We start from the raw sequence: 24,986 nt of genomic DNA on the forward strand, positions 1-24,986 counted from the left end.
TACCCTAATAATTAAAAAGTAATTATAAGGGGCGTAAATATAAAAATATTTAAATACCACCTACTTTTTAAATAAAAATAGCTTGGGAAATTACTTAAAGGCCTTAGGCCTTTAGGCAAGGCCTATATAAAAAAGCTAAAGGCCAGGGTGTATTTAGTTTTTTAAGTAATTCTTTTAATTAAATTTATTAAGGTTCTAAATACTTTATTCTTATTAGTTAAGAATACTTTACCAAGCTTTATCATTATTAGTAGAGAACATCTGGGTGCTAGGGCGCCCTTACATTATTATTATTATTATTATTATTACCTGGTATAAAAGTTAAATATATTAATTAATATACTTGCAGGTAAATAAAGGCTATAACTTATATTTATTAATACACCACGCACCTAAACTATTTTAATAATAATTTATATAACTATTATTAAAATAGCCTAGCATAGTAATATACTTTATAAATAGCTTATGGCCTTAAGTATAATACCTATAAATTAAATTATTTTTAATAAAGATATTAATATACTACCTAATAATAGCTTTTTAGTTAATAAAACAGGCTATAATTTTTTTTATTATATTAATTTTATTAATAGGCTTGTAAAGCACGAGCTCACGCTATAAATAATATAATTATTTATAAAGTTTTTTTAAAATTATTAATTTATAGCCTAAATAATTTATTATATTAATAATATAAGCCGCTAGTGGCTAAGTTAGTAAAAAAATAAGTAAATAAATAAAAAAGGCAGCGCTATTATTACCTTTAATATTAGCTATTATAATAAAAAAAATTTAAAAAATTAAGGGTTTATAAATTATAGGTTTATATAAGCAGGCTATATACTACTTATATAATTTATTTTTTTATTATTTTTTAAATATTTTTATTAAATTTACTATTATTATAGCTATTAAAAAAAGTGTTACTATTTAAAATAAGCTATTAATAAAAGTATTAAATATTAAATAGGCTATTAATAGTAGTATTTTTAATATTTTAAGCAGGATAAACTTTGTTTTGGCCTTGTATATTACTCCCGGTATTAAAGCTTGCGCCCTAGAAATAACGGGACCTACGTAGAGTGTCCACTAGCTGTATATGGTTAGCGCATAATGAGCCTCGGCTGGACCCTTGTGTCTTATCTTCCAGGCGTGCTTCCAGGCCAGGGACGATTTCCACCTTATCAGCCGCCGCGTCATTCCTCTTCCCTTCTCCTTCTCTTCCTCTCCCCGTAACTTCCTGGCGGGTCGAGAGAACATATTCCAGGAAAAGAAGTAGCGTTGGAGACTGAGGGAGGCCAGTCTAAATCTGCCGCCATGGTTTCCTGGAGCAATATTCAGAACCTCTCGGGTTCTCTAACAGATTACCACTCTCATTATACCCTGCTCGCTGCGGCAGGGATATCCTTGAGCATAGGCCTTCTCTTGCGCACTTTATACCCTGAGCTACACATGGAACCCAAACCCATCTTCAAGGCCCCGCTTCCTCCAACGCAAGCTGCCCAGACAGGTAACAACAGCCACCCCTTGCCAACAGATGTACTGCCTGGAGCCCGAGACGTGCAGACTCCCTATGGATCGATCCGCGTCTATGAATGGGGTCCAGAAAACGGGCCCAAGGTGCTGCTCGTCCACGGAATTACCAACCCCTGTATCGCACTCGGCGGACTAGCTCACGGCTTGGTGGACCGAGGTTGTCGAGTCATGTTGTTCGATCTGTAAGTGCCACAGTGATCCTTGAACTAGGGCTGTCTGACTGATAACTGGCATTAGGTTTGGGCGAGGCTACTCCGATTGTCCCTCCGACGTACCTCAAGATGAACGATTATTTTCATCACAGATCTTGTTGGCTCTGAGCTCTTCGCCGCTTTCATGGACAGGGGCCGGCTCTGGTAAATTCTGTCTGGTCGGCTACTCCCTTGGCGGCGGTATCGCTACATCGTTTGCATCATTCTTTCCTCAGCTATTGACCGCTCTCGTTCTCCTTGCTCCAGCAGGATTGATTCGTGACTCCCATATCAGCCTCGGCACCCGATTCTTGTACGCTGGCGGCATGCCAGATGGACTGCTAAAGCACTTTTCCGGTGCTCGTCTCCGCGCTGGGCCTCTTTCAACACCAAAATCCAAACATAAAAAGTTTCACACAAGCGACGCTCTTGCCGAACAGCTACCTCCCCAAGGAGGCGAGACCCAATTACTATCCCGCTCATACCCTCATGTCACCGGTCCGGCCGTTATGTCTTGGCAGGTGAATGACCATGGCGGTTTCGTACACGCCTTCGTAAGCAGCATGCGTTACGGACCAATCTTGAACGGACGCCAACGAAAAACATGGGAGCGTCTTGGAAGGTACCTGTCCAAGCAGAAAGCTCTTTCTGCCGCAGAGCAGGAATCAAATGGCCTTCCGAGTGGCAAAGTTGTCATTATGTACGGCGTGGATGATACGATTATTATAGGCGACGAACTGTTAGAAGATGCGAAGGCTACTCTTGGAAACGATGTGGTTTTTAAAGAAATTTCCGCTGGTCATGAGTTTCCCAGCACCAAGTACGATGAGATCGCCCAAATTATCTTTGATACATTGCTTTGACATGCGCTAGTTACGGTACACGGATGATTCATCCTTTCCCGGCCCATGCGCCTCTCGGTTTAGATACTTGTTTCCCCTTATTGCTAATGGCCTTTCCCTACGAGATAGACTTTGTATATAGAGAGATTCTTATCCAGTTTTGCGGCCTCTGTCATAGCCCACACCCGAGTCACTGTTGGTGCTTTCAATATCGAACCGTTTCTCCTTATCACTTCTTCAGAAGCGCGTCCGTTGCGTTCAGTTGACTTTTTAGCTCACTCATATGCTGTGCACGGTTCTCCATTGCTGCGCGGGCAAAGTATGGTGAATCTGCCGAGGACGAGTTGGCGAACCGGTCAGCGCCGCGGCCGCTGTCGTCCGGCACCTTCCTCAAATTGTCTGCGCTGAGCTTGCTGTCCGTCCCATTGAGGTTCCTGACCGAGTAGTGTTAGCAGTTTGCTATGGGTGCAGAAGACCTGGAGACGTACTTTGATGATGCTTGGCCGTTTGAGGACATATTGTTTCAGTTGGCTTTAGCACTCGTGCTTCTAGAGAAGAGGTGAGGAAGCTCGCTTGCTTGGGCCAAAAGCTAAGATAGGAGGTTTCTTGAAGGGATGAGAACTTGCTTCGAGAAGTGCTGATGATTGTTGGTGAGTACTGAGAGAGAGGATCTCTCTTCTTTATATGTCTCGAGGGAATTGGATACTAACTCTTTCCATCAGGTGAACAATCGAATCTAGGGAATGGGTCACAAGAAGAGGTGGGCCTCTGAAACAAGACAGAGTTTCGTTCCCTCGTAAATGTTCAACGATGAAGAGTATGAGAAAAAGAAAAAGCTGATTCCACCGAATAGTGCAGCGAGTGAGCAAGTCGAGAACACTGCTGGAGTATACTGCGCTTCTTGGTGCCGAAAATCCACAACATCCATGAAGGGCGAATTCTGACGTGTCTTCACAGTTTCTCCTTGTACTTTTGAAACAGAAGCTATGATTGAGATTGCTTCGACATACACTCCTTCAGGTCAACTCACCTCGGCCTAACTGGGAGGTTACCTACTGCTCGTTGATCAGTACGCTAGACCGCAAGATTGCTATAATGGTCATTCATAAGACCGTCTCGACACAAGGAGCCCTACTCCGTACGTATCCGGGTTGGCAACGAGCAACAATGGGTCCCGAACGAACCGGTTGGGTGGGTTATGGACAATGGGCAAGAGATACACCGGGCACACGAGCCGTAAGCCACCACAACCAGTCCCTCGGTATAGGAATGCCGCCAATGGGACCAATGAGCGTTGACGTTACTAGTCGAGTTCGGAAGGTGCTTCGACAGCTAGAAACGGAGTTACTCCGCGCTAATGGCCAACGAGGTGTCATGGGATAGATACGCGATATCTATTCAGCTTGGCGGTGATAGTGGCTGAAGCCCATTACGTGCAATCAATCTTGTCGTCTAGGCCCGGCTCCCACGGTCTGACCTTACATGAGCCGCCGATTGCAATGTCATTTGTAACCGTAATGGGATGATCTCGTTCAAATGACCGTGCGAGCATGACTATGCCAAAGAGGCAATGACAAGCATGAACTCGGGACCGTTTGTGGCTCGGCCGAGTCCAACCTTAACTGAGTTGACGATCGTATCCCTTGAGGCTGATTAGGGACAATGGCAGGCCCAACCCATCCACTCATGCGCCCTGGAACTGTCGGCAGTTGACTAGCGATCTTTCAGGGTCTGAAAGGTTTTTCATTCTACGCCTTATGGAAATGTGAAGAGCAGATTTTAACGACCCCAAGCCATGTGGCTGACGAGGACACTGCACATATCAATTTTGGGCGTTTCTAGGTGCGTTCCCTCTTTCTCACACATGTTTGCACCATTATTTTTGCTTAGTGTCTGCGCAGCTGCGCCTTTAATCTAGAATAATTGTCGGCCGAGAGGCCTCGACTGTACTCGTTTCGGTGTGGCAGTTAGTCCTGCTGGTGTGTTTTTGCTTTTTCCTCCTCATTTTTGCTCCTACACCGGCGTCGACTTACCTGTCATTATTTTCATCTGGAGCTACTAGTAAGTGAGATCATAATTCCCCCGTCCTGCGGTGACCGAAGCTTACGAGGTCAATCTAGGGTTACCCATTTACCTCTCACCGGCACGGTTCTTGCTCCGCTTGCCATCATACGTTCAATTGCGAGCTGAACAGAGTTCTGTCTTGATGATCGTCCTTTCACTTTCTCATTCCGGCGTTCGTGTGAGCGGTCTAGTGCTTCTACGTTCGTCTTCTGACATGATGACCACTTGGGCGCGAAGCAAGGAAAGTTACGCATCTTCTGACAAAAAGCAATATGTCTGCTAAAATTGGGACACCGGACGGTTTCAGCACCAGGGTCGAAATCAAGTTCCCTCGAACTGCGTCCGAAAGCCGTGGGATGGTAATACCCGCGGCTCTGACAGCCTGGCACCCTGGCAGTGGCCATGCACGCGCGCCACCACTCAAGCTTTCCACCCCTAGCGGATCCGACCAGTTGTATTGGGTTCCAGGGAGACGGGTTCTCGCATCGGCCCTGGACTAGCCGCAGCTGCAGCTGCAGTGACGGGTCACGGCATGCGCCTTGCTGGGAAGAGCACAGAACGTCAGCTGCCGACTACTACTACCTATTGTACCACCTCAGTGCCGGGGATGTTTGGGCTGGTCTAGTTCATGCCGTTCCTACGCTCTCGGCGCGCAGCCCCTTGACCAGCACCCTGCAGTCCATCACGCTGGTCTGAATGTGATGGAACTCGAAGTCACACCTGCTCTACACTGGAATCGTTCTTGATATTCGCAATTCATCAAGGCTGCAGCTGTCATATCAGTTCGGCAGAAATAGAGCATACGAGCGAGCATCCGTATTGCTGTCCGTGACGACGGTCTATGAAAATCTACTAATATGAAAATTGAGAACCCAGGCCTTTTACGAACTAATGCTGCTGGCAACCTAGCCTGCAGTTCTGAGACGCCATTCGAAGGCTATGTCAGCCTTCCAGGGATCTACCCCGCAAGGTCGAGTCTCGGCAGGCGGTTTCCAACTTCAACCCACAGCCTCACACCCGTCGGCTAACATGACCATTCTTGCCGCAAAGCAAGCCGTTCGCGTGGAGTTGCACTGCTCCAGCCTGGCGGTTAGCCTCAAGCCCACGTAAAGTATGCTTGTGTCAGACATCACAAAGCCTTAGTTCAGGCATGAGAGTGACAACCAGAGCAACCCTCACAAAGTATGCGTTCGCTCTATGACAGACTCCACCGTCAGCGGTCTTGGCTGGTGGTGGTTCTTGACAGTAATGGAAGGTATCAGGAAAGCAAATGCACCACACTGGTTTCTTTTCTTTGTGAGACACGCGGTGCATGGCCGAAGTTGGTGAGCTGACTGCTGGAATACCACTAACGCCGATCCCCATAGCAGCTTAAGCTGGAAGCTTAGGCCGTTGCTGCCGCTGGCATCAGAGTCCTTCTCCACACTCCGCCACGCGCTGCAGGAGACCTGCACACACCCCATCCAGTCAACCGATAGACCTTTCCAGACAAGCAAATTCACGGCGTACCTATGCCCCGACCGCTGCTGCCGCTGACCTCTGAGTCATGCTCCACAATTCGGCCGCGAGCTGCAGGAGACCTGCACATACGCAGTCCAGCCAACTGATAGACTTTATCAAACAAGCAAATTTACGGCGTAGCTAATACCTATATTCCAGCCGCTGGCCACTGAGCTGCTACATGCTACAAGGATAAACCCGAGTGGCTGGACTCTTTCTACCGAATCTATCACTCAACTACAGGTCAGACACACTCCTCTCGGCAGCTGCAGTTTTGACATGTCGAAGATGGTCTACGCTCTCTCGTAACTTGACTACTGGAGATGCTTCCTCCGCGCCCGACGAGTATGTGACTCCCGAGGGGATCCTGAGGCTGTATACGTGTGGGCTGCCGGGCAATTATTGGCTTGATTCTCTCAATGGTCACGCTCCGCCACATCCGTTTTGTACTTTCCTAGTGCACCCATCAGCTACCAGTAAGTCTCATGTCCAGTGTCCTGCGTTCTACAAGCACTCACTTTGGGACAATGCCCGATTGCACCTATCTAGTGCCATAGTCGCACCGCTCCCTGTGAGACGTGGCAGCCTGGAAAGCCCTCTTCACTTCCGCACATCCTCGCCAATTATATTCATATGAAAGTGGTAGCCAAGTGAAGCCAGGCACCACACACCCTTTATCGTGCTCCATCAGCTATATCTACCGGAGCTGGCACAAGCCGCGCGTGATCCGCGTACTCAGTGTCTCAATCCCCGATCACTTAGGGTTAGTGAACTCATTCTCGAAGAGATGCCATATCAGTAAACCTATGACTCACCCAACAACAAACTATGGCATTCTGGTAAACTTGACTAGTTGAGGACAAATGTCTCATTGAGGGACTTCCCCGCAGTCATGGTGGTACCTTGCTTACCTTCAAGTTCGCAACCCTCAGTCCGGAGATGAAGTCCGCATGCAGGGATCGCAAACCTTGCTCGTATTGAGCAAATGCATGAGCGCCTTTGCCTTGACATCATCCATATCCTTGTCATTTCCCACAGACGCATCCTGTGCATTGTCCCCATCCTCAATTGCCATCTTCACGTCCTCGTCAATATCCGCCGAAGACGGCTGCGTGGTGTTCTCTTTGGAAGCTCTCGAAGTCAAATCCTTTGGCAATATGTCGCAAGGCCGGTAATAGCCGAGGAGCTTGAGACGCGGCCCCCTTGTAGCGAACCTTATCCTGTCGCAACCAACACAGCCTAGGGCTTTGTTGAGCCTATGAGGTGTTGAGGAAGAGGCCTTCCACCTCGGCCTTGTGGCCGGGTTCTCTGAATGCATAGCCTCTGTCCTTCTCGTCGTGCTTGGGGTGTTGCTTATCAATCGCTCTACTCGTAGTGATCCTGTATGTTTTTCGCTTGTGGGTGGTGGCCGGCACCCTTCAAGCATCCGATTTCTGCATCTAGTGCTGTCATTTTCCCTTGGCAATGCAAAAGATTGAAATCCACTCTGGTCTTATGTCTAGTTCCCTTTGGTGCTTTGCAAGATATATATCGAAACGGAGACATGCCAGGCGTGAGGTGGAGCTAGACAGGCCTCGTCTACCTTAATCTCCGAGCTAGTCAAGGTTAGATAGAGAAGTTGTCTTATACTCGATAGTGAGTAGATGTGTTTCAGAGTAGGGAAAATCCAACAGAAGGGAGTATACCTGGCCAATCACGTGACTCTCGTGGTCGGGAAAGTTGCCTTGTTGAGCGCCTCCATTCGAGTTCATCCATCTCACTATTGTTGGGCCTTCATCCCACTATCACATCAGCGCCTTCTGTTCATCGAGTACTCTCTAAGTCCATACACGCAGAGCTATAAGGATGAACATCCTATAGTCGAGGCAATCTCCGCATCAGTAAGTCTCACGTCTCGAGAGAGAACCGAGAACTGACAACCCCACAGGCACCACCATGGCCATGGACCAAGCTGCGCTAAACAGCATCCAGAAATCTATCTGGGGTGGCCAACTCCCTCTACAAATAACACTCGCTCCATCCGAGAGCCGCACATATGATCAAACAGATCCGTATATCGTACGTCTGCAATCTGTCCTTGTGAGCCTCGGCTAAGTCCAATTCTAGATCTCCTACCCCCGAATCTCGTATCTTCCATCTCTCCTTCTTAAACTTAGAGCTTTCTTCTCGTCATCATTGATTGATCCTGCCGCTTCAGAGCCCCACGACGGCTGGTTCTCGTTCGAAGGGGTCCCGCTGAAATGGCACTACCCCGTTGGCTTGCTCTATGATTTGTATGCGGGCGCCGACCCAGCGACGAAATCCAGTGATGCCGAGTCCCCAGGTGACGGTTCGCTTCCGTGGCGACTTGTCGTGCATTTCGGCGACTGGCCTGATGAGGAGCTTGTCCGGCTTGATGCTAAGGGCATGGTCATGAACGATGCCTTTATTAACAGCGTCAAGGAGGCTGATTTTCTGCGCAACGGGACGGCAAAGGGGATTATGAGTCTTTCAAAAGATGACTCGTCCGGGCTGTGGAAGGCTGTTCAGGATGGTATTTCCCCAACCAATTTTATCCGTGACTCTGTAGATGAGCTGACACGCTGAAAGTCGACCTCCCCTCCTTCCAACGCATAATGAATATTCTTCTTCCGTCCAACGGGCATCAGCCTCTTCGCAACCTCCCCGTCCGACTCTTTCTCCCGCTCCCACCGAAGCCTGATTCCGACTCCGACTCACCATTTCTCAAAGTCGTTCAGTCGCCGATTCCACCGACGATATCGACGACCCCATCACAGTCCCAACAACAAATGGCTCTATCCACACTCGCCTCATCACGCGCTTCAGTATCTTCTCCAGGAGCGGGATCACAGCCGCAAACGCAAACAATTGGCACAGCGCTCCACTCCATTCTCCCACATCTGTTCCCGAGTCGAAGGACACCGGTCCTAGCGAAACCCGTGCTGCATGGGGCCGCCGTACCGTTGTCCGCGCCTGTGGAAGAGGTCGTGCGCGCTGCGGCGTATGGAGATGGATGGGTTTACATTGTTATTCGGATGATGGGGTGAACTATCCTTGCTAGAATGACAAGGGCTCACGTCATTGGCCAGGCCACTACAGACTACAGTATAACGATAAGTTATGATACGACTCCTGAGTACATATATAACTGCTTAGGCTACTCAAGCATTCCTAATACGAGAGGCAGCAGTTGGGAAACAGAAACATAACTCGTTATGTCGGTCTTTAAGTTTCAGCAGTAGCTTCGGAATCCTAGCCTAGAGTATACATGCCATCGCATCCCATTCCACAACCGGACCTGGCCATGGCATAGCCTTGGACATACCATAGCTAGGTATGTCCTCGACTTCGTTCTGAACATCATTCAACGAAATGGACTCTGCTGAGGAAAGCTTACGAAGTATTCTAAGTAGGTCAGAGAGATGGCTGTCTGGCCTGGTCTAGTGGGTGAACACGTTCTGCTCTTGCTCGTCGCAGTGGTTGTTTGGACTTCAATGTACGATGTCAGTGAATGCGCGGGATAGTGACTTGGAGTCAGGATATGCCCTAGCCCGCCAGTATGGGTCCAAATCAAGTTGCTTAGGTCAGACTCCAGATTCGTGGTACCTGTGAAGAATCAAGTGAATACAGCAAAAGGTGAGAAGTGAATGGAGACCATCACCACCTCCAGGACTCCTCTTGGAAAGATATAAGTACAGAGGTATATCCACGCAAAATGCCAATAGAAAAGTATCATCTGATACACAGTTCAACCCACTTGATACCTTTCTTATCTCATTCTAAATCATCATTCTCCAACCATCCATCGCACTGCAGCAACAATGCCCCCCATAAAAGCCATAATCCTCGACCTCTGGGACCTCCTCCTGCCCCGCCAGGCACTGCCAACGAGTCCCAAGATCCCGCGCCAAACCATCCGACAGATCCTAGACAGCGACATATGGGCCAACTACGAGCGCGGCAAGCTCAGCGAATCTAAGGCCTGCAGACAGATCGCAGCACGGTATACCCTCGACAAAGCCGACGTCACCGACATCCTGCGCCAGGCGCGTGTCCAGGGCCCACTGGAACAGAATGCGTACCTGCACGTCATGGAGAACCTGCGCGCCATAAAGGCCGAAGCCCAAGCCGAAGGAGCCGGAAAGGGTACGGGAATCAGTCTCTGCGCCATGCTGAACGTCCCCGCGCCAGCAGCGGAATGCGAATCTCTGCGTGCGCTCATCGCAGACTGTGTCGGGGACGATAACGTCTTTGACCGCGTCTTCTTGTCCCATGAGGTCGGAATGCGCAAGCCGGATCTGTGCTTTTACGGCCATGTCCTTTCTGAACTTGGACTTGCGGGGTCAGCCGAGAAAGCGCTGTTCGTTGAGTCGGAGGGTGAGAATGTCCTTGCGGTTAAATCGTTGGGGGCGCGTGTGATACTGCACTATGGGGATGTGGATAATACGCTGCGACTGATTCAGAATGCTTTGGGGGATGCGGTGGCGTATGGGAAATGGTTTTTGAGAGCAAATGCGAAGAGGATGTTTAGTGTTACTGGTTCGGGCGTTGAGGTGAGGGAGAATCTTAGCCAGTTGGTTATTCTCGAGGTTACTGGGGATAGGTGAGTTTGCTGTTTTGTCTTGGTTTGATATGGTGCAGGGAAGGGGATGTGTACTAACAGGAATATAGTGAGCTGGTCTCCCTCAAGGAGACTTCGCGGACATGGAACTTCCTTCAAGGTTCGTATATATGTACCTCGGGTTGAATGTCCAACTCACATTGTATAGAGAAGCCTCTGTCCTCGATAAGCGCGTATCCGGACGACTTTGACACAACGGCTCTCGCATTGACGGTCCTGGATCGAGACGAGAAGGTTGTCCATGCCGTCATGGACGAAATGGCAAAGCATGTCAGCGCCGACGGCATCGTTTTGGTACGTTTTCTTTTCATGCGTCACATCCTCATTTGTCCAAGCTAAGATAGAAAAGACCTACTTCGACCGCACCCGCCACCACGTCGACCCCATAGTCTGCACCAACGTCCTCCGCCTCTTCCACAAATACAGCCGAGGCTCTGAGCTATCCAAAACCATCTCCTGGGTCCGGGATGTTCTCAAAAACCGCGCCTACATTGACGGAACGCGCTACTACGTCACCCCGGAGGCGTTCCTGTATACCATGTCACGCCTGCTGCAGTGCACAGAGGGCCACGCGCTCGAGGGACATGCGGAGCTGGTTTCCTTGCTCCGTGACCGTGTCGCTGAGCGCATAGGACTCCCTGGGGACGCAGTTGCGCTTTCTATGCGTCTGCTTGTGTGTTTGTATGTTGGCGTGGAGGGGGCGGGTGTTGATGTTGATGAGGACAGACTGCGTGAGATGCAGGGTGAGGATGGCGGATGGGAAACCGGATGGGTGTATCGGAATGGCTGGAAGTCGAATCTGCGGATTGGGAATCGCGGGATGGCGACTGCGTTGGCTGTGAGGGCGTTGGAGACGTTGGAGCGGGTGAGTTTACTCCAGACTGAGAGAGGAGGAGGAAGCTGACTTGGTTTGTTTAGGTCCGCCGGGCTCGCATGACGCAGTCTCCTTCCCCCATGCAGAGAATATCTCGTCTCTTCTCGGCTGTTGGCATTTAGTCTGTGTTTCCCCCCTTCTTTTTTTGTGAACAATATGCGATTGTGCATACGGTGTTGGGTTAAACGAACAGGTATGGGTGAGAGTCGTGAGAGTCCCTTCATCAGTGACATCTTTGCCTTTGGCTTGGACTACTCTACCCTACATTGGGACTTACGAGCCGGTTATCTGGTCGCTGGTCTTTGATTGCGTACAATGGCCCTTATGCCCCCGGATGACCTAGGACGTTTCAGCATGGCCGCAGCGCTATTGCCTGCGATTTTGCACATGGTGCGGATAGTCTAAGTAAACGAGCGGCTTTTACATTTGTTGTTTTGAATGTCAATCTCCATAAAAACTCCGGTGTTGTTTCTGCGTAGAGCTCGAATCCCGGCGGAAGTGCCGTACTTTGGTCTGGAATTGTCCACGCGCCAATTGAGCAGACGTTTTCTGGGTGCCTTTACCAATGGTTGCTAGGAGACCAAGCGAATCTTTGTCGACATCGAGAGTGAGCTTCGTAGATGGACAAACACCATGTAAACTCGTCACATAGCGCCGATCCTAATTATAGACGGACTGGAGTCGACGTAAATCACACGACACGGCGCATCATACTAAACAAGGTACGGCACTGAATCCGCTCTCTAGTCTTTGCTCATGACAGTGGCAAGTGAACCTTGTTCCATATTTAGGCCACGAGCGTCAAATCGACCCTGCAGCCGAATGGGGTCGGCGCTTCGAGTGATATCGAGTGTCTTGCAGAAGTATTCGAGGGAGAGATAGTGTAGAGCACAGGTAATTTTGCCCAAGCTAAACACAGCGCGGCGTCAATTGAGTCGATAGTGAGACGTTCCTGGGAACTAATTATAGGTAAGACTCTTTGACCGTTTGGCAACTATCCATGCCTCGTTAGTTCCTGGAGGAAACCAATCTAGGGGGAATGAACGCGCCTACCGACCTGGTAACCAAAAACTGTACATAATGGTTGTCGTCCGGTGACGTCCACGCGGTTTTCAGTAAATGTGCCTTAGGGTAGGCAATGGCATCTCTATGACAACCAACATTACGCCATAGAAACAATACGGAAGGGTCCACATGAACAATAGATCGAGGGACTGAACAGTTTGTACGGCATCCGTAGCACAGCGTTCACTACTCAGACCCTGATTTGACTGGTCAAACAAGGTCGGCGCTTCCGGTTCGTACATGTGGGTAGTCCTCGTACAATAATGGCTAAAGACTTAATGGCCGAGGAAGTCGAGAGGGCGCTTAGTCCAAAGTCAAACATAGTACACTACGGAGTATACTACCTCAACCTAGCCCAAGTCGAAATGCGTCTTTGAATATCTCCGGAGTAGTGGCGTTGACAGACTTACTCCGTACCTGGAACGGTTGAGATAAAAGTGACGCAGATAGTCGGTAGTCCGCGCAGGCTGGGGCGTTTCTTTTCTTGTTCGATAACAAAGTGTAAACCGGACATTCTTTTTGCGCCATGTTTGCGGAACGGCATGGTCCGCAGTGGCGCCAAATCAATGTACAAAGGAGTCGGCGCTTCCCATAGTACACTGCATACCTGTGTAGACACGGCGCCAAAGGTAGAGTTAGATATACCCAAATATAGCACGTCGACGTCGTCCAAAATAACATCGAGAGTGAAAACAAAGGGTTTCTGCTGCCCCGCGTACTCCACATTGGAAGAGTAGGAACGGTATCGAATCAAACGATCTTGAGAAGAAAACATGTAGACCCTTGTTTGATTGTCGTGATGCTCCTGCATAGTCCCTTGACCCAGTTGCGATGATGATGACCACTAAGCGTCTGACTGTGTCCCAGCTTCGGCGGCACGGATCTCAAGTTCTCTTGTCCGCGGTGCAATGATTGGGCAGCAGAGCTGCAGGAAAGATTAATTCAGCGGCTCTTCAGACATCGAACTTGTGGAGCGCAGTACCTAGGGGCTCTGACCCTGACTTTCTCTGCGTGGACCAAGGTCTAGCTGCACAGTGGGCGGCTACCAGATAACACAGTGAAAGGCTCTCAGCCAACGGACGCACAGCAGACAAGCGCGCGCCAGCACCGGACGAGAGCAGAGTGTCGTCGAAGCGCGGAGGCGGCGGAGCCAGCTCGAGTGTCCATGGAAACGAGATGGAGTCGGTGGCTGAACAGGCGGGGATTCGCTGAGGCCCCTGTTGGATTTCTTCAGGTGCCGCGCGCGACTAAGGTCTGCAGAATTGGACAGCTGGAGCAGAAGAATAGAGTGGGAGTCTGGAGGCGTGTTTCAGAAAGAGACCCTGGCGGTAGAGAGAAGATAGAAAGCATATAAGGGGGCGAGTTTCTTCAGGATGGTGATGTTGTCACTTTCTTCTTCGTGAATAATCAACTTGTCTTTGCATTCTCATCCAAGGGTTGATCCCGTGATTCCATCTTTTTCGTGGTCAAGCGCCGAGTCGACCTCTCGCTTCCCAACCAACATTCCCTACCAGCCAGGCAGCTGAATAACGAAGCAGATCCAGCCAGACCGGATCTCTTTTTTTTTTGCTCTACTTTGCCGTCCTTAGCTGGCTAAGACGCTTCTCCGTAAGCTGGAATCTCTGCCCCTGCTGTGTTTCTATTTTCGACAGGAGCCTTGGCAGCTAACCGTTCCTGGCCTAGTCGCTCGCAGTGTATCAATACCGTCTTCAACGTTCTTTCCCTGTATTGTACGGCCATCGTACAAACCAACAGTCCACCCATTCCTCTCTTATACAACCTTTCATCCTCTTCGACACTGTGGACATCATATTGCTATCTTTAGCCTTCTCTTCCATACTTAACTCTCGAGTTCCACATCTATTTGACCCATCGTCGCGATCTCTCGTCCTCGTGCCCAGTCTCGAACTACTCCATCATCTACATCTATACCACTACATCACGTCGCCAGCTATACAGTCTACCATCATGGCTCCCAGACCAGAGCTCTATCCTCTTCAAACACCAAAGCATATTATCTTTCCTTCTGAGCTGCAGGAGTACCTCAGACCCGGCAACCCCGAACCAGCAAGATGCAATGACGGCAAAGGCCCTTCAGTGCCTCCTCCTCTCGCCTATACGGAGTTCCTCAAAGCTCTCAGCCCAGCGTTCGGCAGTCCTCCGGAGTCTGCAAAAACTCTCTACTCCTACAACAAGCAACTACCCTCCCCTCAATCTCTTCCCTCGACAGCTTCAACAACCTCCTTCCCTGGCGACACCGCAGCGGCAGCTCCAAAGACCCACAAGCGAACACGCTCAGGACCTCCTACTCCACTGAATGTGTCTCGGTCAGCTGCTGAGTCTGGCCAGATTCGCCGATTGCGCATGTCTCCCTCCTACCTCTACTCCCCGGCTGCACTGGACTCGCCCAAGAGTGCGCACGCTGTCCGCTCTCCGTATCCGCCGGTGGAGCGGCGAGTGCGCTATACGGAGTCCCTGAGCGGTGCCGCCTCGAGGTCAATTACCATTCAGCATATAGTTACGCATACTGTGACGCTTAAGCGTGTTCCTTCGCTTGCACCCCCGCCAAAGGGGAAGCGGAGACGGATGAACCAGGGCTCGCAATGAGTTTAACGCCACCATGTCGCTTATATTGGATACGCTATATTTTCCAGTCCTTTTTCATGTTATCGTTTCGCGCGGTTGGGTTGCATTTTCCTAGACGGGTTAGGACGGCTGGATCCGAGCCCTGGCGGTTACGAAGCAAGCCTCAGACCTAGGCGCAAGGAATGGAGTTAACGCTGTTCTTTTCCTTTGGTTACATGTTTTTGTTACGTTGTACTGTTTGAAAAGCGCGAAGGAGTTGATCTGAGCGTCTTATCTTCTCAGGATCTGCTGGTTGGATGGTGGATGCTGGCGTTGGAAGCGTGCTACTATTCTATCTACATACTAGTTAAAACAGCCATACATAATGGGATGAATGGAATGGATGACTGCATACTACGCACTGATGAATCTACCTCGCTCACCGAAGATCCCACTTGTGCCTCCGACACAGAATACAAAGAACAACCAACCAACCCCCACCAATAAGCTGAACATCTCATTGGAATCATAAGCCCTCCTACCCATCCCGCGCGTCTACTAAGCCCATCCTTCCAGGATCCTTCCATCCTTCCATCCTTCGCTCGCTAGAACTCCATTCATACTGAGCTGTCAGATACGTTATACATAGTATCTATACTTCGAACGAACCAATCACAGCCATTCCCGAGTCTAGTCCCGTTGGCTTAAGTAAGACGCTAGACGCCGGATCCTTAGTTAGTCAGCCTCAGGGCACGAATGGGCTACGGTGAACGACGTCGAGTCAGACGCACGGACAAATAACAATGCCTGCGGCTTGCGACTGGTGGCGCTTGAGGCCGGAGGATTTGAGGGATCGTGGCGGCGGCGCTTGCGTAGATGCCCAGGTGCCAATTGAGCTTCGACCTCTAGGGGGCTATGGGGGAGGGTTTGGGGCTTGGCGCGACTCGCGAGTTACCCGGGAGTGCGAGGAGGTAGACACGGTGAATATGGATGGCCGTTGGAATTGATCTCTAAAGGGTTGGTTTGGGCAGATTAGAGTCCTACAAAGCAATGTGCAGAGTCTACTATGGTAGGTGGTAGCTGTTGCGGATGTGGACTGTGGAGTAAGTGGCAGAGAGCATGCAGCAGCCACATCCACGGCCACGCCTTTTACCAGTGAACCCGTCTCTGTCTTACTAGAAACCGTCATCAAAACCACAATGAGTAAGCCCGAGCTCGATAGCCTTAGCCCAATCCGACGAGAAGCTAGAAGGGTATGGCAGGAGTATAGACAAACATACGGGTAAATACGTATTACAGCGTAATACAGCACTCAGCCCTGGGAGAAGTATATCACGATCACCACCACAACGTCAATGTTGCACATGGTGGAGAGATTAATCACCGCGCAGGAGTGCGAGCAGATCACATCGAGCTATTCTTGGATACTGAATTCAATATTCGAGAGGTGATTGGCACTTGCTCGAAGCAAGAGCGATGTCAAACCCCGCTGGAAAACAACGGCATCCCGAGTCAACCAATCGATCATCTCACATCGAGGAGGACGAGGAGAGGAAACGGGATGGCATACCAAAGATAGATCAACGCCAGTCTTCACTTCTATTTTCGTCGCCGGAATGTCAAGCACATCCGCAATGAGAAGTTCTGATAGGGTAGGTCAGAAGTGAAGATGGACCTGCCGCAGCATTAGCTGGAGTCTGTATAAAACTGCCCTGAGCCAAGGATTGCAATGACAGGGCAATCGACCAGGGTAGCTGTAGGTAGCTATGTCTTCAAGCATACCCTAGCGCCTCTAGCGGGTGCATGCTAACCTTATTCGTGCCTGATGTGAGGGAAGATCAGGGAGAAAGTGGTATAGAAGATGGAGATTGGCTGGTGAGTTGGATAAAAAAAGAACAGAGAGCGAGTTGCGCCGCCTGCGCGAGTGATCAAAAGACAAATATAGAATCACTGAGAGCTTCTTGCCGGGAAAGAGAAAGGAAAGGATGAAATCGAGGCGGCTATTGGTTGAGGGTGTTGTTGTTTAGGCGCCAGGGCCGGAGCAAGAAAGTAGGGCTATTTTTGGGTCGATGGTGATGATCGCGGTCTGATAAGATGCCCGTCCCAAGCGTTGAATCACCTGCACGAGCATACCAATTTTCGAGATTCTAACCGCTGTAGAATAGTAACATGATTGGTCGAATCAAAATCTTCTCCGCTTCGCTGATATTTATAGCTGGTAGCTGGAGCTAATGCAGCGTGGTCACTGAGCGGGCCACTCACAGCGCAGCCCTAAGCGCGTACTTCAGCACAGAAATAGAAACATCTCCTCCCCCGCTCACGATCAGCGAGATGTGAAGAATCCATTTTTAGAACCGGTCGACGTACCTGCAGGTGCTCTATGGTTTCTAAATATGGTTTCTGGAGGTGGGTGCGTTTGGTTCGGCTTGCCGCTGGGCAAATTGCAACAGCGGGAGGACTGGTGAGTGTGGGAGTTGACCTCATTCAGTCATCACCTTTATCCAAGGCGCCCAGGGCGAGGCAGTTGTGCTCTCTTACTTTTCCCCGTCCTATCTCCTGATCTATTCATTATCATCATCTTCTTCTTAAAAAGGGCACGATGACCACACCCGTGTTCCCGTTTCACGGTAAGTGATTAACGAGCCTGACAGTGAGCTTGAGTCGCTAATCAAGACAAAACAGGCCCAAACTCACCGTCCCGAAAAGCCATCATACCCTAGCTCCTCGTTCGTCGAACGAAAGTGTCTCGCCCGAATGCGTCGACTGGTGGGACAACCCTTGATATTGCTCAGGATGAACCATCGGTGCCGTGATCGACAGCCCGTCGACTGCAGTAATCTGCCAAAGTTGATGCTCGGCTAGAGACCATGAAACCTCGTTTCGACACCAGATACAATCGGGTTGGCTCAGAAGCGGTGTTTGTGTTGGCGGTGCTAGAAGATCCGGGGAAGTCACTTTGCTTAGGGTTCCCATGCCGACAAAACCGGCATCCCGACCCTCATGCAGGTGCAGCAGGTGCGATCCCCGAAATGCCGCCGCGCCTTCCTGAAGAAAACCACACGCTCAAGGCGCGGGCTGGGTATTGCTATTGATTTATGCTGGTGCAATGGCTCTCATCTAGGGCAGTTCAGGTAGGTAACCCTTGGAAGCTTAAGTACTTGGTCGGCGCAGCTTTCTCGGCGTTTCGCTTCTCCTCGACTCTGAAAGAGATCAACAAATGCCTAAGTGTCGTAGACCAACCCTACCTACCGTCTTTTTAGATGCTTCCTCATTACGATCTGTCGCCCCTGATCAACGGAACCCCTCGTAGTCCATCCCTTGTGTATGCCCCGGCGTTCTAACTTAATTGATGTCCCTGACGCCCTTACAAGGGTCGACAGTCATTGTCCCTCATCCTACGCATGAGGCACGATGCAGAGAGTACACATGAATTCTAGATCATTCAAATCGTAGCTGAATATATGCGCTTTAATTTGAATAGCATTGAAGCTGAGGCCAGATCTTCTGAGACTATTTGTCAACCCACTCGCGGTTGCAGAGAGAATTTACGTAGTTCGTAGCTTCATGGCGGAAAGGGAGGGTATAGGGAGGTTTCGAGGGCTTGATATGTTGGCTTACTCAGTTCACGAGTGATGACATTATACTTGGCCAGCGATGATACGTAGATTGTTAAAGTATAAGGACAGGCCTATAGCCAATTGTTTTCTATCGTCTAGCGGTATATATGCTAACATACATCACATGTTAGTTCTCAAGCTCCTTGATATATGTCCCACGCCGTCGAAGATTGGGCAACCAAAGATAGTCGAGTAAGTCATAGCACCTACTCCTGCATATAATACCACAGACACCATTTGAAGTCTAGTCTTGTAATGTAGCTGAGTCACTATTTGTGGGATGAGGCGAGCGCATATAGGGTGAAGAAAAGCACCTTTGTAAAAGTCTAAGAAAATGAAAGGAGGTGAATGGAGTGACTGATTATGCTGAATTAACTCTTCTGATAATTAATTAATATAGAAAGCCCGGAAATGCATAAGAAGGGAATAACAAGCTGAGAGATATGTTAGGATATGTCCATTGCCATGTGCAGCTGTACCCTGGGTTTAACAGTAGAGATCAAACAATGCAAGGTTGAGAAGAACCAGGTACTTGAAGCTGGGAAAGCAAGACATCACTATTAATATGAACATCAAGATTCCATTCATCACAAAGAAATATAATCTGAAATATAGACAGAGAAAATAAGAAAGAGGGGAGCAGAGCAAATCCACAAGTCCCGCCCAAGCTAAGAAAACAAGGACAAAGTAACTGGGTAGAACTAGAGCCCAGCATCCCATGTACCAAATAGGCCGCCAGAAAAAGCGCTTTGTCGCTGTTTGGCAAATCACGAGCCTAAAGCTGCTGATGGGTAATAAGAAACAGAAGGCCACCTTGAAAGACAGAGATGACCGGTCGGAAAAACGAAAAGAATAACCAATACCAACGCCACCCTTACGCCGATGCTGTGTTGAAGCTACTGGTCTTAGTTAGCATCCAGACAATGTATAAGGTAGAGGAAGTTGGCGCATACCTAGCAGTTATGTGAATAGAAATCTACAAGAGTAGATAGTGCCATTCCCGGACCCTCATGACATCTCGCCAATGAAAGGGCTGTTTCTTGACTCGCTGCGTCGTCCCGACAAGCATGGAAGGTGAGGACATGGCAACATTCGGGTCGAACCCAAAGGTTGAAGATGAGGAAGGGGCAAACAACAAATCGGCAGTCGGTTCGGCGTAAACCGGTTCAGTAGTTTCATCAGAGAGCTTCCACGTCTCTTCCAGCACAGAGTACATGCGCCCGAGATTGCCGAAATCACTGCAGTCGCCCAGGGCGGCAATTCGCTGCTCCAGGACTATGCGGAAGTTACTCGTCGGTGTCGAAAATGCCCCGGTTATTAAGAACGGCCAGACGAGCGAGCGGTCGAATCCGAAGGGCCCTGAAGGGATGTACTGCAGAAGTCCTGTTACCGTCTCGACCAGGTCTGTGATGTTTTGCTGCTCTGGGTGGAAGCCTGGCATGAGACTGTTGAGGTAGATACGGGCTGCAGCGCGGAAAATTGCGGTCATGTTCTTCGTGAGTATGTCGCCTACGATGATACCCGTGGCGGACATTGGATTTTCGGGGGTGGGGTTGACGACTGTTTGCTCAGCGTGGTCGAGCTGGGCTGTGAGCGCGGAGACATGATGGCAGATTGTGTAATCGTTGATGCGCCCTTCTTCCTTGAGGGAGTCGAGGCAAGCAATCTCGGAAATCAGGTACATGATTCGGTCTTCGCAGCCCATCAATTCACGTAAACCGGATGAAATGCCGTTTATGTGTTTGTTACGGTACGAATTCGCGAACTGCGGAGATTTCCCGCGCATTGTGGCGCCGAAGATATCAATCCATGAGCTGAGAGACATACTGAAGGGAGGCGGCGAGAATGGGGTTGCTTCCATGACACCTAGCTTGTTGACGAGGTGTGTGACGGCTTCGAAATGCTCGTACCATTCGATATCCGGAAGGGCGTCGACTTCGGGTGATCCCACGAAGCAGTGGAAAAAGATCTGTGCTAGGGTGGCATCTAGAATCGTGTCGTGGCTGTGGTCTGCGTACAGGGCTTTGTTGAGGTCTGAAATCGCCGCATACCGGTGGTTCATGATATCCCTTTTGACACGCTCACCGCGTTGTTTTTTGACAGTTCGGAGGTGAATCGCAGCTACACTGAGACATCCGTGGTAATATGACTTGTTTGTTTCAAGTGAGTGCAGAATCTGGCGGGCCCGCGACGGTCCTTGTTTGTGCAGGTCGAGAATTGGAAAGACCAGTCGAAGAACGTTGTCAACAAAGTGGTAAAGTAGAGAACGCTCCCGATCGTTAGAAGCCATCGTCCCTTCCAGATAGAAAGAGAGCGGTCGATCTGGAAATTCGAAGGCTCCAAGGGATAGAGCATTTTGTGCGCGCGGTAGGGTGAAACCTTGGTACCATTCATCAACCTGTAATGCCGGGGTCGTCATCGCCGTTGTCGTCGTCGTCGTCGTTGTGGTTGTCATCGCCGCTGAGCTCGTTGATAGCTCTGAAAGCGATGTTGGGGTAGGAATCAGTGGAGTTGCCGTCGGATCAAACCAAAACACACTCGGGTCTTGCAGGGTTGTTGTATCTGGAACAAATGCGGTATCCGGGATGTAGGCGCTGCTTCCAATTCCAGCATCGAAGCCAAACGATGTAGGCATAAGCGCGGCAGTTGTTGGCGTTGGTAAGTAGGTTGTAGAGGGATCGTATATGGCGCATACCGTTGGCTCCATGGGAGGCGTTTGAGGCTTGCTGGCTGGAACTTCGCGAGGTCTCGCCGATGGAAGCGCATGTTCCATGTATTCTAACCCACTGTCAGCCCCTGTCTGCGCGTCATATCGACATGCGTACCCTGAAGCGCCACCTCACTTTGCGTCTTTTTATTCTCCCTAACCTTCTGTTTAATCCTGTCCTTCTGTAGCGTCCGCGCCTGGGTACTGATCCACCAACTCGGCTTTCGGTATTCACAGCTAACACCGTGACTAGTGCACGCGACGCAACTTGGGTGGGTTTCGTCGCATTTCTTCCTCCGTAGACGGCAGGTATAGCAACCTGCAGGAGGCACGGTCAGTTTCCAGCTCAATGAGCTCGCGGTATGGCGAAGGAGTCGAATGCCGTCAAATACTGACCGTTTCGCGATCGCTTGTATGTCTTCGTGACCATATTTGCGGGGTCCCTGATAGCCGATGTCTGGTCCCTGGTTGTTTGATCCCCTGTTCGCAACGAATGTTGGGGCTTCGAGCGCGTATCCCGTCCGGCAACCCTTGGAAGAGCTGACATGGTGTAGTATCGGTTGGGCGACTATGCGACTAGATAATAGATTTGAATGGCGAGTCTAAGTAGGTCCAACAGTGAACAGCGATATATCGGTCGTCGCGATGATCATATACCCAAAGCCCCTTTGTGTTTTGTGCCCGTGTAGCTGTAGTGTTTGTTGTTGAGTGAAGCACCAGCCAGATCGAGTGTCGAGGCTGTCTGTCGAAGAGACAATCGAGCGAAGCCGTGGTGGACATGATGCTCTTGATATCTCTGGAGATGAAGACCTTTAAATCCAGAAGCAGTAATGCACCATGCTCTGATGCTTCTATTTTTTGCACCATGCGGCGGTTGATCTAGTGAGCTACGTGAAGACTGCATCTCGAAGCGCGGGCGGGGGGAAGATCTGAAGCTATCGGCGAATGACAGACAACAAAGGAGCTAATTTTGGATAATTAGGGATCCTGGCCGGCGGTTGTGCCTGGGGATGATCAGGGTCGGGCTAAGTTGGGAACTGGAGGTGCTGGGGTCCCTGTCAGCCTTTGCTCCCGTTCCGGCATAGTTGGCGCCGCGAAGCAGGTCACTGCTGCGGCGTCTGGTCGCATCCTCGCTAATTTCTGGGGTAATGTTCTCGGCCTGACACCAATCTTCTATAGTTCTGTCTTTCAATCTGATTAACGCCTCTTTACTGATATCTTGCCTGCTCAGAATGCCTTGAATTCTCGAGGATCATTCACTTGTTGCTGTGCACTGATCATGGATAGACTCGCGAGGGTGATTATGGCGCTGCCCACCACAGATAAAACGCAGTCCCATTGGTTGATTTGCGTTTCGAAATGAGAGCAATCTTGCTTAACTGCCTTCCCAGCGACTGCTGAAACGCTCGCCAGGAGGTTAATTGTGAAAGAGCAGAGGGAGGTGCATGCCAAGCTTCAGTCCTCGAGACTCCATTGGCAGCATCCCCAGCCATCAGCGGTTCGACCGAACAGCGGATTGGCAGAGAGCGCTCCACTGCTGGCGCTTGAATAAGGTATCCAACCAGGAATTGGCTGTTAAGAGTGGCCCGTGCCGAACCCGTAATCCTGAGATCAAGCGAGATTTGATTTGCTGACGATTGTTTATCTGGACGATCTCCAGTAAGCTCTTTGAGGTTGGCGCTCTTAGCCATCATTCATCAACCTAATGCAGCTTAATTTTGCTAGTCCAGGCGTCAATGGAGAGGCTAATTAGTGCTGTCTTAGTTAAGAAACTGTACTGACGTGCTGAGCCTATTAATAGACTTTTCTCTATAATATGGACTAATTACATCGTTAGAGCGCGACTTTGCATCAATTACGCGCGCTTGAACGTAATTAGCAACATTTCTGCATGAGACATACCTGAGACTGCTTGAGCTGAGACATTTCACATAATCGGTTGAAGGCTAAGTCTCTGACTTGGTTCTTTTGTTTCAGCCCAATCAGTAACCGCCGACTGAGATCGATACTCAACTCCAAACCAACGGCCTAGACGACGTCTGAAGTCTCCGGCGGTCTCGTCCGTTCAACGGACAAAGTCATTGCGCTCTGTATATGCTTAACGATCAGTTAAAAACAAGCCAATTTATCATCAACGTTGAGCATGGTATTGTAGGTACTGGCGCCGTGACCGGGGCGTCAAATGGACAGTTGCTGATGTGCACTTCCACAAATGCTTGGAATGGTTGTGTACTATAATCCGAGATGATAGCTTAGCTGACTGGGACAATGTTAGGGCAAACCTCTTCCGAGTGGGGTCATTGTCTACATACAGTAAGCATGCACGACCATGACTTCTTTGAACTGGGGAATTCTAGAAGTTACTACCGACTTCCTTCCGTATGATCGCAGGCATACATGCTTCTTTGAGTGCGAGGTAAGAGACATTGGGCTTGCCTCTGGATACTAGGCTAAGTTAATACTGCTTCGTGGGCTTGGCCAATTGATCCGGGGTGCAGATACTACGTAACCGGCCTATTGACTTGTGCAGGCAATACACAGAGCCTTGCTGCTTCGAGCCTGACAGTTCGCAGGTGGGCACTCAATACTACATAGGGATGAACACGGAGCATGCTGTCGACATGGAAGCGGCAGCGGTCCTGGACTCGTTCTGTATTGCCTGGGTGGAGACGCTGTAAGCCGAAACTATCGAGTCACAGTTACACGCCACGTCTCCAGCGTGCGATTGAGGCGGTGTTGGGATCTAATAAGAGATGGAAGAGTAAGTAGGGGCACTATGGGCGATGATAGCCTGCATCATTAAAACGAGATCATCCCAAATACGAGAATACCGAGAAGTAGATGGAATGAGTCAGATAGTGTCGGCATCTAGTGGTCGGCATGAAGCAACATGACCAAGTCTTGACAGGGTGGTCAGGTTGGGGGAAAACGCTGGCGGGGCACTTTAGATAATCCCGAGTTTTGTGCAACGCTAGGAACAAGGATGTGATTTTGGCGAACGGCCAGCGGCATCGCCAGCAAGGGCTTTCGGCTCTCACAAGCCCGGCGACGTGGAATATGATCTCGGCGTGGTTGCGTAGTATCGGAAGCCTACCTTAGGGTCGAGAAAGTGCGATCCGACCGAGCCAGTCTTCAATAAAGTTTAGAGCTCGTAACGGTTGCACTGGGAGAATAAATCAGACAACCGACTAGGCACCGGGGCAACGGTACTCAACCGCCTCACATCAATCTGACTGGTAAAGACTCGAAGAGCGGTCTCAGGCGTTGGGGAAGGATCAGAAGGGGCGGGAAATCCATTGGTATTTGAGGTTCGCACTGACAGTCTCCAAGAGTGACAAGAGTGACAAGTGGCGCAGAGCATACATACCGAAAAGCCCTTGTCACACTCAACATGCATTGTA

General features: G+C 49.8%; 6 protein-coding genes across 6 annotated transcripts; 4 read left to right on the plus strand and 2 right to left on the minus strand.

Annotated features, from left to right (window-relative positions):
- Window positions 1–1,455: 1,455 nt before the first annotated feature.
- On the plus strand, window positions 1,456–2,593 carry DSM5745_08842 (alpha/beta hydrolase; the record flags this gene model as incomplete). The annotated part of the gene is made up of 2 exons (XM_026750858.1): window positions 1,456–1,721; window positions 1,777–2,593. 2 exons carry the CDS (start codon window positions 1,456–1,458, stop codon window positions 2,591–2,593), a joined length of 1,083 nt encoding a protein of 360 aa, XP_026600871.1.
- Window positions 2,594–2,801: 208 nt separating this feature from the next.
- On the minus strand, window positions 2,802–3,089 carry DSM5745_08843 (uncharacterized protein; the record flags this gene model as incomplete). The annotated part of the gene is made up of 2 exons (XM_026750859.1): window positions 2,802–3,006; window positions 3,061–3,089. The coding sequence occupies 2 exons, from the start codon at window positions 3,087–3,089 to the stop codon at window positions 2,802–2,804; spliced, it is 234 nt and encodes a 77-aa protein (XP_026600872.1).
- A 4,982-nt stretch (window positions 3,090–8,071) lies between these two features.
- Window positions 8,072–9,183, plus strand: DSM5745_08844 (autophagy protein 5; the record flags this gene model as incomplete). Its single annotated transcript, XM_026750860.1, has 3 exons — window positions 8,072–8,194; window positions 8,243–8,669; window positions 8,726–9,183. 3 exons carry the CDS (start codon window positions 8,072–8,074, stop codon window positions 9,181–9,183), a joined length of 1,008 nt encoding a protein of 335 aa, XP_026600873.1.
- Window positions 9,184–9,957: 774 nt separating this feature from the next.
- On the plus strand, window positions 9,958–11,753 carry DSM5745_08845 (uncharacterized protein; the record flags this gene model as incomplete). The annotated part of the gene is made up of 5 exons (XM_026750861.1): window positions 9,958–10,739; window positions 10,808–10,857; window positions 10,906–11,051; window positions 11,107–11,622; window positions 11,676–11,753. 5 exons carry the CDS (start codon window positions 9,958–9,960, stop codon window positions 11,751–11,753), a joined length of 1,572 nt encoding a protein of 523 aa, XP_026600874.1.
- A 2,911-nt stretch (window positions 11,754–14,664) lies between these two features.
- Window positions 14,665–15,303, plus strand: DSM5745_08846 (uncharacterized protein; the record flags this gene model as incomplete). Its single annotated transcript, XM_026750862.1, has 1 exon — window positions 14,665–15,303. One exon carries the CDS (start codon window positions 14,665–14,667, stop codon window positions 15,301–15,303), a length of 639 nt encoding a protein of 212 aa, XP_026600875.1.
- A 4,551-nt stretch (window positions 15,304–19,854) lies between these two features.
- DSM5745_08847 (Zn(II)2Cys6 transcription factor) lies at window positions 19,855–22,132 on the minus strand (the record flags this gene model as incomplete). Its single annotated transcript, XM_026750863.1, has 3 exons — window positions 19,855–21,656; window positions 21,704–21,904; window positions 21,982–22,132. 3 exons carry the CDS (start codon window positions 22,130–22,132, stop codon window positions 19,855–19,857), a joined length of 2,154 nt encoding a protein of 717 aa, XP_026600876.1.
- Window positions 22,133–24,986: the final 2,854 nt, after the last annotated feature.

Source organism: Aspergillus mulundensis (assembly GCF_003369625.1).
Source record: "Aspergillus mulundensis strain DSM 5745 chromosome Unknown scaffold_10, whole genome shotgun sequence".
Classification (NCBI taxonomy): Eukaryota; Fungi; Ascomycota; class Eurotiomycetes; order Eurotiales; family Aspergillaceae; genus Aspergillus; species Aspergillus mulundensis.